Below are 15,459 nucleotides of genomic sequence, written 5' to 3'. Positions count from 1 at the left end.
AAGCTTTTCTTTCGCCTCAACGGGCAGAGATTTTGACTCAACGATCAAATTTAACGTTTCAACGGGCAAAGAATACTGTGAATGATTTGCCTGTGGTACCGAGGTGGCTTTCGGCATAAAGCAGGTTGTCTTCACGCCTTCCTCTCTTTTCTCCCGAGACTAGCAAGCTGCAGTCGGCAGTTTACTCCGAATGGAAGCATTTTTGCCAAACACTTCACCGCTGCTGAATGTACTGAGAAAAAATTGATCTCCATGAAGTAGGACTTGATCGATATCTTGGCACCTCCATTCGCGAATCGGCAAAAATTGCTGACATAGTAGAGCGGCCAAACACATAAAAATCTCGTCTTCCTCGAGAGTCATCACTAAACCGTTCATGACCTTGATGAATACTTCCACAAGCAATTAAAGACATCCATATTTCACCTCGTTTATCGTGTCCTTGATTCCTAGCAGAGCGGGACGGCTGTACACAGCTATTGCTCGAAATCGATCGATATTCCCACGTGCATTCACAAGCACCAAGGAATACATCAAACAAATTTTGGCTTTTCCTCGCTATTGTAAAGAATAGGCTGCTGCCTCGCTAGAGCTCGCCAGCAATTTAAACCATTTATAGCGTTGCTGTTGACGCCTTCTAAAGAAAAATTGTTGACTGAGCTGAGCTTAAAAATTTAATCATAAGATGATGTTGTTACTGACAGTGATAAATAAAGACTATTTAATATCCCTTGTGACTCTGTACTACAGGCAACGAATAGGTTCATGATTTTTGCACATACATGTACTTACAAATAAAAAAACTGGCCAAAGAAACGGCGTCATTCAGCGTTTCTCAAGGGATTTCCTTTATCCTGCGCTTTTTACTGATGAGGCAGATCTCGTGACTAAAATAACTCGCCTGATTTTTCACGAGATATTTTTTTTAATCAAAACTATAAAATTCTCGAACGTGATTGGCCATCAGCAGCCCGATTTGAGCATTAATTGGACAGTGTACGCGTCATCCTTGTAATTGGACAGTACGCGTCATTTTTCGCGCGCTGTTGCGGTGCACTTTGTTGAGTAAACTGCTGTGTTTTTCAGCATTCATAACGACGTTTAATCGTTCAGCGCTCAAACGATGGTTTGCTCGTTTCTCGAATTCTGTCATAGTTTTGATTAATTGGTAACAGGGCTTCGCGTCGTCCAATTCAGTCTGTAATCACACTCGTGATTAACAAATCGGACTCCGTCTTCGCGGTCGTCCGATTTTGTTAATCACTCGTATGATTACAGACCGAATTGGACTCCGCTCAGTCCTATTACCATTATTAATCCAATAAGCTGCGATCAGGCGTTCTTGTTGTTGTCGTTCTTGTTGTTGTTGTTGTTGTTGTTGTTGTTGTTATTGTTTTGTTCTTTTTCTCCTCTCCTCCACCAGCGCGAGAAAGAAAAACCGCCTGGTTTGCAGGTTACTTGTATACTGGGTAATCAAACGCTTCCGAGTTCAATTCGGAATTCATTTGCACGAGTGAGTTTTTCAAAAAGCTGAAATTGCGCGAGCCGCTTTGGCCAGTGCAATTTCAGCTTTTTGAAAAACTCACAAGTGCAAATTAATTCCAAACTGACCGAGGAAAACTGTATGATTACATATTAATATAAACATGAAAAAATTCGCGTGGAGGAAGGGCCGGAAGATCTTTCTTGAAGCCATTTTTCCTCATTGGAGAAAACCTTTTCAAAGTTTCCGCCCAAAATTTTCGTCATCATTTTACATGATCTCATTGGTTTAGAAAATTTCCTATTGTCTTTCAGCCAATCATAATCCAGAATTATGTGTAATTTGCACTGGCGTTACACTTCTCGCACTGGTGTTACACTTCTCACACTGGTGTTACACTTTTTGCACTGGTGTTACACTTGAGCTGCACTGCTCTCAGCCAATCAGAATCGAGAAATTTTTTCATGTATATCAGGCAATAAACACACCCATCAGAAGCTCTCCTACAGTTCAGCGACAGGGAAGTTTGATACAATTTGAAATCGTGTCTTCTTTTCGTGAAATCTATTGAGAATAAAAGTTTAATAGCTTAGTTTGGCTCTGGAACGAAGTGACTATTCTTTGGAACGAAGTGACTATTTGATGGAACGAAGTGACTATTTGGTGGAACCAAGTGACTATTTGATGGAATGAAGGGGTTGGAACGAAGTGACCATGGAACGAAGTGACCATGGAACGAAGTGACCATGGAACGAAGTGACCATGGAACGAAGTGACCATGGAACGAAGTGACCATGGAACGAAGTGACCATGGAACGAAGTGACCATGGAACGAAGTGACCATGGAACGAAGTGACCATGGAACGAAGTGACCATGGAACGAAGTGACCATGGAACGAAGTGACCGTAAACCGAAGCCCCAGCTTGGTGCAAATCAATAAATAAGGGTACTACATATTGTAGTGTTTGCAAGTAAAATAAGAATAGTCTTTTGTCTTGTAAACAAAAATCACAGTATTTTATTCCTATATATCGTGGTAATTGTTTGTGCTAATCTCAATAGCAATGCAGTAATATTCAGAAGGATTGCAGATGTGTCTCTTCTAATAGATTTTGGCAATGATTACAGAACATACTTATGTTGACAAGTATCAAGCATTCTCTTCTCCATAATTATTTCAAGTTTTGACTTCGATTTGTTTTAATCTCTCACTTCTAGAATTAAAAAAAAAAAACTCTACATCACCAACCACCATGCGTCCGGCTTATGTTTGACACAATTGGACAGCATATCTGTCTCGCAAAAAGTACATGTAGATCTGCACAGTCTCTTGGACGTAATTTATCCATCCATGATCACTAAAATATTTGTTCGATTGAACATGTCAGTTGACTTGTATACCATCTGTGAAGAAATTTTCATTCTGGTCGAACTGCATGGAATACAAAAGAAATGAAGTCTGAACGACGACAAATGTGCAAGATAAGGCAATTCGAATTTCTCACTTGAAATATTTTAAAATAAGCTTACAATTATTTTCGAACTTCCGTCGGATACTAACACAGACTGAATTTCAATGTGTGTATATGAAATAAAACAATAAAGAAACAATGAAACCAAAACTTAACAAGAAATTGTAAGTAAGATTAAGCTTACCTTGAACTCCACAAGGAGAGACAGTGAGTGGAAACCGTCAAATTCTCTTGCCAAGAAAAATGAAAAGCTATGAGCTTAATTTCGCCTATCCATATAAGTTGCAGCTGTAAGTTGACCTGATCCCACTTTCCGTCTTTGTCTTCCTGGGTTTCTTATATAATAATAATAATAATAATAATAATAATAATAATAATAATAATAATAATAATAATAATAATTTAAATATAATAACAAACTTTATTGAGCACTTTTCCATACAAACTTGAATCTTACATGTATCTGGTAAAAAATTCAGAAATTCTGTTGTTCCTTAAGTTTTCGGTAATTATAATAATAATAATAATATCAAAATAATAATAATAATAATTTATTATCATCATCGTCATATCATATATGTCATGATATCATGGTTACTACAACTAATACTAATACTACTTTCATCATCATAACATTAATTAATAACAATAATAATAATAATAATAATAACAACAACAACTTTATTTGAGTGTCTAGTCTTCTAGCTAGCCTTAGGCTTACTAATCGGGGACACTGTCAAAATTAAAATATAAGTATAAAAACGATTCTGGTCTAGTTACATTAAATTATACTACATTTTCGCACACTCTTTGTATTACATCTAATTCCTACAGTTAAGATACTACTTTAGAATACGGAATATCGAACCTATATTTATAATACCTATAACTAGTGTTTACGGTTCAAGAGTTGCAAAGGTGACACCCTTTACATGTGTCGCCTCCGACAAGTCCACTGAGGTCCCTTCCCCTGATGTTCGCCTTAAATCGCTACAAAGACGTTTCTTTCTTGTCCCTATTGTCTAACTTCGACCACATCAATGGCCCAAGGAAGCGAAGGGAATGTTTCCCGTACTTAACAGTTCTTACTCTTGGTACGTAAAAATCTGAGTTCCTTAAGCTTTAGCTCGAGGGTGATCTAGGAAAAAGCTTTAGTACGTTGCTAGGCAGTAATCTATGTTTCACTTTAAACATGAAAATTGCGATCTCTTGCAATCGTAATAATTCTGCAATAATTCTTTGACCTCGTCGACCGCGTTGTTGTGACCGATACATCACCACAGTCATAAATACCTCTACCAGCTTTCATCTACGTGTGAGCAAAAGCCGATAGGCACTACATATTTACGAAAGGAAAACACATGAAACCAAAATGGCTGACTTCAGTGCTCGACAAACTCGTACCCAGGCTCTTCATTTTTCGAGCAAAATTGTACGCCTTTCTAGGGTACTTACCATTTACATGGGAAAACCGGAAATTCCAGTTCGAAAATCAAATTGTTCGCGCCATTCCGTTTGGGAAGCTTCAGAAAATATGGGCTGTGATCTGGGTTGATGCTATTTTTCTGCTCTTATAAGTCTCTCTGGCTGATGTGGATATACTTTATAGCGATTCCCTCTCCCGCAATGTTCAATGTAATTGTTTAATGTTCATGCCTGAAATTTCCAACCGGATGGTTTTTGTAAATGGTAAGCACCCCTGGTCTCTCCCTCAAAAACCTTCCACTCTTGGAGAAAAACAATACTTAGTAGGGGAGGTAGGGAAAAATTGTTTAATTCAAGTTTAATGAATAAATTAATCAGAATCGAGTGAGTGAGTGCCATTCGAGTGCCTCCTAAGCTCATGGATGTTATATCATCCATGAGCAAAAACTAAACGAGATATTTCGGGGATAATAATCATGGTGACAAATACTTGTGAAAAAATAGTTCAGGGCAAGACACGGACACACATATAAAGTGAGGGTTCTGGACACTGTGGGCAGCAAGAGGGCAAAAACCGACCGAAAAAAGCCTCCCAGTTACTTCTCCTCAGACTAAAGCTTCGGAGAAGTAACTGGGAGGCTTTTTTCGGTCGGTTTTTGCCCTCTTGCTGCCCACTGTGCCAGAACCCTCACTTTATATGTGTGTGTACTGTGCCAGAACTGTGTGTGTAACGCAACAGCAAAGCGAAAAAGCTGGTCCATCGTCCGTAAACAATATGCGCGGATGTGCCCTTCACTTGTTTGTACAAAACTGTGCCAGAAAATTTTTCCTATTGGAGAAGTGCACGCCCAGTGTATACTGCGCCGACATGGCTGCCGCAAGATACTCGTCTGATGTTCTGGAAATGTTCTACGGCCCAATACCGAGGGAGGAAAGAATAAACCTTCCCGAGCCGTTGACATACGAAGTTCACCAAATATATGACGGGTTTGAAATATCCCAAAACAATTTCCAAGAATGGCTCCGTGTGTGGAGAATGGCAATATCCGAAAGGAACCCCAACAATAAAGATCTTTTGAGGTTCGCAAGAGAAAACAAAGAAAAGATCACCGATTTGGTCGAACAAGAAACCCAAAGATTAAATAGCGTTAAAGTAAGTTTCGGGTTACAAGTAAAGTTCTCAATAGAAAGAAACGATGAAACGCAATACATGAAGCACTATTTCAAAGACGATGAACCGAACGTTTTCAAAAGGAATGATGGGGAAGTGATAAAACAAAAATTCGATGAATTCATTGAAAACGCAAAAGGAGAAATAGAAAACTGGTCCGAGATGGGATCAGAATGGGCGGTTGAGAGGATACAGGTCGCGTACGTGAATGTTGCGCGTTATCAGCCACTTCGTGGAGGGACCTATCTGCCTCTTCCAGCCAAACTGTCGAATAAGAAGGCAATAGTCAACGTGAAAAACAAAGACAACGAATGTTTGAAGTGGGCACTCAGAGCCGCTTTATTCCCTCCAAAAGATGGAAAGAACCCGCAAAGACCAAGCAAATATCCGGTCAATGACGGTATAAACTACGTTGGCATTGATTTCCCCACACCGGTAAAACAGATAGAAAAGCTCGAGGCACAAAACCCGAAACTCACAATTAACGTATTTGGCTGGGAAAACGATTGTGTGATCGTGCACCGGATAAGCGAAAAAGAAAAGAAAGTGCCGCGGATAAACCTGATGTTAATCGAGTCAGGGGAAACCCAACACTACTGTTACGTAAAAACAGAAAGCGCTTTGCTTTTCGATCAGACCAAGCACAGAAACAAAAAGCACTTTTGCATGCTGTGCTTGACCGGTTTCACAAGAGAAAACTTGCTCGTGGATCACAAAAAATATTGCAATGGTGTGAATGGCAGGCCGACAAGGATTGAGATGCCGAAAGAGGGGGAAAACATCCTTTCCTTCGAAAACTTCAAAAAACAGATGAAGATGCCCTACATTATTTACGCTGACTTTGAGGCAATTATCAGAAAGATTCTGGGCCGTGAGCGTGAGAGAATGCAAACAAGCTACACAGAGAAGACCGAAAAGCACGAGGCATGCGGTTACTCTTATCTTGTTGTGAGAAGCGATGGTAAAGTGGTAGGTTCGAACACGTACAGGGGCGAAAACGCGGTGGGGGAGTTTTTAAGTGCCGTTCTGCAGGAAGAGGAGAAAATAAGAGAGAGTTTGGCCACACCAAAGCCGATTGATATGACGTCGAAGGACTGGGAAAAATTCAAAAACGCAAAAGACTGCCACGTTTGTAACAAAAGTTTGATGAAAGATGAATTCTTGGACTCAATGCCCATCTGGGACCATGACACAGGGAGCTATTGCGGCCAAAGTTACAAAGGTTGTTATTACGCGGCGCTAAAAGAAATAAAATTTGTTGGCCCAAAAAGAGAAAGAAAAGAAAAAGACAAAATTGGCGAATGGGTTGCAAAAAATCAGGAAACATGTTTGTTCTGCGCAGAACCTTTTATGAAGAAAAACTTCAGAGACGCGGTAAAGGACCATTGCCACATAACTGGCAGGTTTCGCGGAGCAGCGCACAGCGAATGCAATAAGAAATTGCGAATAAACCCCAAGACGGACCCAATACCAGTTGTATTTCACAACCTGAGGGGCTAAGACGCGCACCACTTGATGCAAGCGATGTCGAAGCTGGAGAAAGAGGTGGAATGCGTCGCCAACAACATGGAAAAATACATCACATTCTCGGTCGGAGGCCTGCGTTTTATCGACAGCTTAAACTTTTTGCAAGAAAGCCTTGATTCACTTGTAAGAGCCACACCGAAGGAGTCGTTGAAAATAACATCAACGATTTCGAAAGGCAGCGACCTACTTTACAAAAAAGGGATATACCCTTACGAGTACATGGACTCAAGGGAAAGATTTAGAGAGACAAGGCTTCCGGACAAAGAGAAGTTTTACAGCAAGCTGAACGACGAGCACATAACAGACGAAGAGTACGCGCACGCGCAGGCTGTCTGGGAGGCTTTTGGATGCAAAACGCTGGGCGATTACCACGATCTTTACGTGAAAACGGACGTCGCGCTGCTGGCGGATGTTTTTGAGAACTTCCGAAACCTGTGCCTCAAGCAGTACGGGTTAGATCCGGCGCGTTATTACACGTCGCCAGGCCTCTCTTGGAATGCACTCCTGAAAAAGACGGGGGTCGAGCTTGAGCTCTTAACAGACTACGAGATGCACCTATTCGTAGAAAGGGGAATGCGGGGCGGAATCTCCATGGTGAGCGGCAGGTACGCCAAGGCAAACAACCCGCAGGTACCGGGCTACGACCCCAGCAAGCCAAAAAAATACCTCCTCTATCTCGACGCAAACAACCTTTACGGATGGGCGATGTGCAAGCCCCTCCCGATAAGAGGTTTCAAGTGGAAAAGCGAGTTGCCCACAGAGGAGGAGATTCTTGGGATGAAAGAAAACGGGAAGAAGGGGTGCATTCTCGAGGTGGATCTCGAATACCCGCCAGAACTTCACGAGAAGCACAACAGCTATCCCCTGGCGCCAGAGAAAAAGGCCATAAAAAAGGAGTGGATGTCGGACTACCAAAAGGGGTTGATGAAAGAACTGGACCTGAAACCCCCGGAGAGCAAGAAGCTGCTGCTAACGCTTCATGACAAAAAGAACTACGTCGTGCATTACAGGAACTTGCAGTTTTATCTGAAGCAGGGCATGAAACTGAAGCGCGTGCACAGGGTGCTGGAGTTCGAACAAGAACGCTGGATGGAGCCGTACATACGGATGAACACAGAGTTCAGGAAGAAAGCAAAGAGCGACTTTGAAAAGAACTTTTACAAGCTCATGAACAACTCGGTTTTCGGCAAAACCATGGAAAACCTGCGCAACCGCGTTGACATAAGAATAGTGCGCAGCAACGAGACGGTCAAAATAAGGAAATTGATCGCCAGCCCTTTGTACTCAAGGCATGTTTTATTTTCAAACGACATGGCGGGGATTGACATGCGAAAAAGCAAGCTGCTTCTCAACAAGCCGGTCTACACGGGGATGACGATCCTTGACAACAGCAAGATCCTGATGTACGACTTCTTTTACAACGAGCTAAAAAAGAAGTACGGCTCAAAAGTCGAGCTCTTGTACACGGACACCGACAGCCTTCTGATTATAATCGAAACAGAAGACGTCTACGAAGACATGGAAAACAACATGCACCTTTACGACACGAGCGACTACCCGGAGGAGCATCCCCTCCACTCAAACAAGAATAAAAAGGTCTTGGGCAAAATGAAAGACGAATGTGCAGGAACCCCCATCGCAGAGTACGTAGGTCTGAGACCGAAAATGTACTCCATCCTGAAGGCTGACGAAAAAAATATCAAAAAAGCGAAGGGTGTAAAAAAGAATGTTGTCAAGAAACAAATAACGCATGAATAGTACAAGGAAACGCTTTTCGGTGCGAAGCAGCAATGGCATGGAATGAACATTCTTCGAAGCGAGGGACACGAGATCCATCCGCCATTTGATTCAAAGCGATGGATAGGTGACGATGGTATCCATACAAAAGCTTACGGGTACACCTGCATGGATATATTGTCAACATTAACAGATGATGAACTTAGAGGGTTGGAAGCCGAAGTTTCAAAGTTGCTCTGGGGGTAATTGTGTGTTCGGAGGGACAACGAGCAGCTCTTCACGCACGAAGCCGCGCTTAGGTCCGTCGCGCAGATAGTAGAGAACGGGCTGATCCGGTTTGGAAAAAGACCTTTCAATACCGAAAACTTTCAAAGACCAGATTGGGTCCGTTGCTCTTTTCACGCCCCCTTCAAGCTCGCCGGGCTGGTAGAGATAACGAACTTGGACAAGAGAGGGGAGGATTTTTTCGCGTTTTCCAACAGGCCTCGTGTAAGGTGTCGACGGCCTCGCATAAACAGTTTTTTCTTTGATGGCGACCGCGGGTTTTTCGCCAATAAGGCTTGTGACCTCGTTGTTCAGAGCTGAAACAACATCAGGAAGTCTTTTCACCCAGGCGGTGGACCGCTTGCCCTCAGGGAGAAGCATCTCTACGGCGTACTGGTGGCCGAACAAGCGCTCCGCCAGGGTGCGGTTGAAACGTTCGACAATGGCCTGGTCGCGGTGAATGTTAACGCGCCCGCGCCGGATGTATGTTTTTGTGCTTGTCCATCTCTTTGGTGACGGCGCCCACGAATTCGCGCCCGGGGTCAACCTGCAGCATTTCAGGCCATTCGAGAGGCAAGCGCTTGTAAATCTTCTGAAAGGCCAGGGCGACCTCATCAGAATTCTTCGAAGTCAGGGGTTCGGCCTCTTTGAAGCGGCTGGCCACGTCGACAACGGTCAGCGCGTATTTGAAAACTTTGCGGCCGCGAGGGAGCTTGTCGTGCGGCAGAAAAAGAAGGTCCGCCTGGTGGACCTTGTTGGGCGTGGGAACGTCGAATTTCGGCCGAGGAATCCGCCTCGGCGCGGGAAGGTATATCTGCCAGAGCGCTCGCCGGATCAGCCACTTTTTTGCGGTTTCTTCAGGTACCTTGGCAGCCTCAGCCAATTTTTTTATCGCGGCGATGCCTTTCCAGTAGCCCCCGGGTCCGTAGTAAATCTTCGCGAGTTTGGCGTCCATATAAGTAAGACGCAAAAAAGTTTAAAGGAACCGGAAGGCCGCGTAGCCAAGAGCGAGCGCCCCGGCGCCAACGAACGCGAGTTCACCGTTTTTCTGCTGCTCGCTCGGCTGATAGAAATCCGAGAACTTGGGCTCCTTGGGCGGTATCATTCGTTCGTCAGGATGCGCCTGGTTGTAGAGTTTGAAAGCGTAGTCGGTGTTGGTGAAGTTCTGCTTGGCCTGCTCCTTTGTTTGGGCGTTGGTCGCGATCCAGTCGAGAAGTTGTGTCCGGTCTCGCGTGTATTTGGCGTAAGCCGCTTGATAAGCTTCGAGAGCTTTGTCGTGGCGCTTCTTTTCTTCAAGCGCGGCTTTGTCACTCCCGCCGAGCGCCCTCGCCAGATAATTTCCGCCGATGAAAGCCGTGGCGTTCAACACGGCCCCGCCAATCATGATCGCGATGCTCGTCATGGTTATATATTATCGGAAGCTTTTTTCAAATCATAACTCATTCCTGCTTCTGGAATGCAAACAAGTTGTTCGCAATCCAGTGGAGAAGGCCTTCGGGTTCATTCTTGTATTTTTCTTTGGCGTTTTGATACTTCTCAGCGGCTCGGCTCGACTTGGATACCTTCCAAAAACTCCACACCTTTTTCGTCAAAGTTTGCCTCGATCCAGTCGAAGTTGAAAAGTGAACGCTCGAAACGCTCAAGAAACTCCTTGAGTGCGTCGTCGAAGCTCATTCCATCTTCTCTCATTGATCTCAAAACATCCTCGTAAAAGTCGACTCTTTCAATACTTGCCATGGCGCAATATAATAGTCTTTTATTTCTTCAAAACAAAATAATTTCAAACGCTGTCTGGGAGAATTTTCTGGTCCTCGAGGTTCTTTTTGAGCACAATGCTGGCCGACATGACGGCGGTGAACTTCATGTAATTCATAAAGCTGCTGCTGGGATCGGAAGTGAAATTCTCTTTCACAACCTTTTTCGCGGCCCAGCCGATGCCCGCGGCTAACGCCGTGAGAGTTGCGGCGTCAATGACGGTCTTGACAAGCTTGTTGTCGGACATGGTGATTTCGATATAAGGAAAGAGCGAAAGTTTAAAACAAAATTAATTGGGGGGACCTGTCTTTTCAGCTTCTTCTTCCGCGAATTCTTTGATTTTGTCTTCTATTGCAATTTCTCGCCTGACCTCTTGTTTCATTTTTCTCCGCCTTTCTCCCTCTCCAACAAGCATTTCGTCGGTAAGACGTCTCACCGTCCTCCAAGTCTTGACGGTGAAATCGGCCCAAAAAAGCGTAATCCCTCCGATTGCTGCTGTATGGATGAGAACCTGCGCAAGGCTCGGCATCGTGATATAAATCACACGCAAACGTTCAAAGCAATTTTTTTAAACCTTTTTTTTTTGGCTGTGTCACGCGAACAGGTTCTGGCTCGACACTCGCGGGCTCCGGCGACGCGGGCTCCCGCGTTTTGAATTTGTCGAACACGGGCTTGGCCATTGCCATGAGCTCTTCACGCTTGTAATAGATCCCGAGCAGGGAAACGCCAACGCCGCCAATAGCGATCCATTGGTTGGTGCTGAGGCCGCCGACCTTTGGGCTTTCTTCTTTTGTATCCGAGGCTGGCTTAGGGGCCGCTGTGGCGGCTTTCGCTTTATTTTCCTGGAAAGCCCTATAAGCCTCGGCATCTTTCTTCTGTTGCTCCCGTGCCAGCCGCGTTCTTTCAGATGTCGCTTTGCCAGCAGCCACACGATTTTGATTTTTCATGCGCTGCGTAGTTGGATTTGTGTTTGTCGCTTGCTGTGTGACATCGGCGGCAGGCGCTGCCTTGGCCTCTACCTGAAGCGCAGTGACGGCGGCAGGCGCGCTCTCGGATTGTTCGGTTGACATTGAAGCGAACCGTATTATAAGCAAATGAAAAAAGTTTAATTGTTAACAATTTGTCAGCAAGACCTCAGCATTTGTTGATGAATGGTGACCATTTATTCAGCAGTTGCTGAGCCGGGTACTTCATCAACGCCCTCAAGCGGATTGCCGTTGTCATCACGAGAAGGGTGGCTCTGCACGGGCAACTCTGGACTAAAATCAATATGTTTCGTGGTGATGAACACCGCGTTGGCCGCGGCAAGAAACCGGCCGCACTTCAAAGCAAGGTTGCCGGCCAGATTGGAGAGCTCTTTGTTCAAGATGTCAGTAGTCGTTTCTGAGCTCTTTTTGGTAAGCCTCGACGTCTTTGATTTTGACGGTCATTCCGACCACTTTGGTTGCAAGAAAAATGAAGCTGTCGATCAGGCTTTCCGTCGTCTTCGAGCCCACGTACTTCTCGTAGCGTTTGGTGTATGTCTCGACGTCTTTGTCGCTCAGGCGCTTCACCTGCTCGTGGGTTAGCTGCACTCCGATGGCCTCTTTGGCTTTGCCTGTGGACACCAGCACGGCCAGCTGCTCGCGAAGAGCGGGAATGTCGGGTCCGGGAGCGGTTGGAACAAGGCCGCCTGCGGGGCCACTCGACGGCTCGGGCTCGGTTTGAAGAAGGTTCATAATTTCTACTAACGCGGCGTCTTCTGCAGCCATTGTGCAAGGCTATATACAGCTTGCATTTTTTATTCAAATAACTTTACCCCGTAGGGGTGGCGAAGCGAGAACACAAGATAAGAGAACTTTCGCTCTTTCAGCTTTGAAATCAATCCTTTGTACTCATCCGGGGAGAGATCGCCGGCGTAATCCTCGAAGGTGGTTTTCGTGGTCCTGGCCGAGGGGGTGTAAAAGAGGACGATCGCCGCCACGTTCTCACGGAAGGAAGCCGTTTTGCCGGTCAACTTCTGGGTCAGCGCCCACACGCTGATGCCCATATGCCGTGCAGAAAGGCCGCGCAGTCGTCGAGGATTATGAGCGTGTTGGTGCCCTCGGAAAGCCATCTCAAAAGCTTCAACCACCTTTCCACGTCGTGCTGCTCGCAGACTATCACATCCATTCTCGGATCGTTTTCGCCAAGCCGGTGGTAGGTCTTGTTGTGCGTGAACGTCGGGCAGATGAGCACGATGTAGTCGAACTTTCCGCGGAACGGGCCGTAGAGCTGGTCCACCACGAACCTCGATTTGCCAGAATTGGTCGGCCCCACGATGAGAGCGTTGAAGGGTATCTTGCCGGGGTCCATGTTCATATTCAATACTGCACATCCTCAAGCTGACTGCCCATGAGGTTGAGCTGCGAGTCGGCGATGACGAATACGTGACATTTCACGTCGCCTGAGCCTTCGGTTTTCCGCTCAATTTCCAGCTGGACACCGTCCGTACTGTTCACAATGCGCGTGCCGCTGCCGTGCATCGACTGATCCGCCATCGTGCGCATATCAATCACAAGCCCGAACTTATCGCCGGTGTAAAACTTTGTCATATCCATGTGTTCCGTTTTATTTTTTTCTTTCACAAACAAGTTGCAGGCCTCTTCCCACATGTCCTTGCCTTCGATGCCGTTGTTGTAAAGCATGTTGGGCCAGCCGTTGACCGTGACGCTGACTTTCGTCAGATCGGGGATGAATTTTTCTGAATCTCTGGCGCCCGCAGTATACGGCTCTACAAACAGGAGGAGGAGGGCTTTCAATGACCTTCTTTGGGCGTTGACTTTGATGGTGAGCCTCGAGTCAACGTCTGTTTTGAAGGCCACCTCTTTGTTATGCATCACGTGGTCGTAAAGGAACTCTTTGCCGCTGTAGTAAACGCTCCGCGCCTCGTCTGCCAGAGTCTTGCTGCGGATCATTTTGTACTCGAGCTGTATATTTTTTAGCTTGTATTTCAGCTGGGTTGTATCGGAGCCCTTGACCACATGTATAGCTTCGGCAAGTTTTACGTCGAACTTGAGGTCGTTGTAAAGGGCCTGGGGGTAGAACACGCCGTGGTCGGTTAAGACCTGATGGCCCGTATACCTCCGTCAGCTTGTTTTCAGCGTCGACGCCCGAGGTTTTCTTGTCTCCCGCGTCTGAGCGGATCTTGCACAGATCCTCGCTCTGAATCCCTTCGAGAATCCTGTTGTCTCGCTCTTCCTGCGAAAGGAAAAGGTCTTCGAAAGTTTTGTAGATGTCGTACCCGACCGTGTCTTGCATGGTTCTTCCCGCAAACGACACGACCAGCCTGTCAACGAGCGCCCGCGTGACGTTCTGGACGAGGAAGTTGTTGGCGTGCCCTCCACAAAGGTCGATGTCAAAGACAAGCGCTAGCGAGCTCGGTACCAGAACCTCGTTCTCGTTCAGCTTGGGCACGTAAACGTACAGAGAATTGCCGGGGCTGGCTTCGGATGGGTTAAAGGTGATCCGCTTGACCGCGCGCTCAGCCTTCATGGCGTGTAAGGTCCTTTCACTGTGAGTTGGGCGAGGGTTGTCTGGAACTGACATTGTTTATAAAACACCAGCGATTATTTTCTAATTTGAAAAATAATAGGCTTGAAATATATCGCTATGGCGGAAGGCGGTGGCGACATTGGTTACGATGACCCTGAACTAAAAAGGCTGCTTGAACAAGACTCTGATGAAGGCGAACAAGAGGGTGACACAACCCATCCTTTTGAGCCAGGCTCGGCGTCCACTCCCTACCAACCTGGCGACCTCTACCACGGGGGCGAACAAATGGAAATGCGTACAATGCATCACGAGCATTCCGGCCTTCCTGACACTTCTTATGAGGAAGGAGCCCCGGAAAAAGATTCAATAGAAGATATTGAACAAAGGCTAAAAAGGTTAAGAGAACCGCTCACGGGAGTCCTTCCTGAGAGAGCAATCCCTATTGTCCCCCCTTATTTAGAACAAGAAGAAATTGGGAATGTCAAAAAATATATCAAATCTCTGTACCCCAATGCCAAAATTGATGAGCTGAACTTCAAATTCTCCAAAAATAGAAAATTTATAGCGGCATTGGCCCGAAAAAGGGTGAGACCAAAGTAGTTTTAGAAAACGGGAAAGGTTTACAGCAAGACTTCTTAAATAAAGCTTTTGTCAAAAAGGCCCTGGGAAAGCCAGGTCTACAAGTTATCAGCGAGACCTCCGATTTGATTCGAAAAAAACAAAAAGAACTTCAGGAATCAAGAAATAAAATAGCAGACGCGCAAGAAAAATTGCGTGAACCAAATGAATTGTTAATGACTCTTAATGAGAGGTTAAATAGAGAAAAAGCCAAGATTGATCAGTTAAAAGACCTGCCAGAATATGGAGAAGAAATAAAAAGGAAAAAACAGCTGGCAAAAAATTTGGAAAAAGATTTAAAAAACGCGGCAAAAGAAAGAAAAGAACTTGAAACAAAATTAAAAAAACTGGGCGATCAAGTCGAAAAGAACGCCCGCCTTGAAGAAAGTATTTCGGAAGAGATAAAGACAAGAAATGCAATGGAAGAAAGGCTCAACCAAACAAAACCGTTGGACGACCTGAAAGAGCAGGAAAGCGAGCTGCAGCGTCAAAA

The 15,459-nt window shown here is 45.3% G+C and overlaps 2 protein-coding genes and 1 pseudogene across 2 annotated transcripts; 2 read left to right on the top strand and 1 right to left on the bottom strand.

The window, feature by feature from the left end:
• The first annotated feature begins 5,591 nt into the window (after positions 1–5,591).
• On the top strand, positions 5,592–7,133 carry LOC149118070 (uncharacterized). The gene has a single exon (XM_089282273.1). The coding sequence runs from the start codon at positions 5,592–5,594 to the stop codon at positions 7,050–7,052; it is 1,461 nt and encodes a 486-aa protein (XP_089138399.1). The 3' UTR covers positions 7,053–7,133.
• Positions 7,068–8,671, top strand: LOC149118069 (uncharacterized). The gene is made up of 2 exons (XM_089298131.1): positions 7,068–8,176; positions 8,581–8,671. Exons 1-2 carry the CDS (start codon positions 7,068–7,070, stop codon positions 8,669–8,671), a joined length of 1,200 nt encoding a protein of 399 aa, XP_089154257.1.
• A 4,506-nt stretch (positions 8,672–13,177) lies between these two features.
• LOC149118068 (uncharacterized) lies at positions 13,178–14,363 on the bottom strand (annotated as a pseudogene).
• Positions 14,364–15,459: the final 1,096 nt, after the last annotated feature.

Source organism: Orbicella faveolata, unplaced genomic scaffold (assembly GCF_042242905.1).
Source record: "Orbicella faveolata isolate gen_17 unplaced genomic scaffold, um_ofav_v1 contig_1, whole genome shotgun sequence".
NCBI lineage: Eukaryota > Metazoa > Cnidaria > Anthozoa > Scleractinia > Merulinidae > Orbicella > Orbicella faveolata.
The sequence above is the reverse complement of the archived record's forward strand: the minus strand, read 5'-3'. Positions and strand labels throughout refer to the sequence as shown.

Bases quoted from the DNA above. Each gene is read 5' to 3' on its own strand.
- LOC149118070 (XM_089282273.1), top strand. From the start codon at position 5,592: ATGAAGCACTATTTCAAAGACGATGAACCGAACGTTTTCAAAAGGAAT.
- LOC149118069 (XM_089298131.1), top strand. From the start codon at position 7,068: ATGCAAGCGATGTCGAAGCTGGAGAAAGAGGTGGAATGCGTCGCCAAC. The intron at 8,177-8,580 runs GTACATACGGAT...TAATCGAAACAG, and splicing joins CAAGAACGCTGGATGGAGCC to AAGACGTCTACGAAGACATG.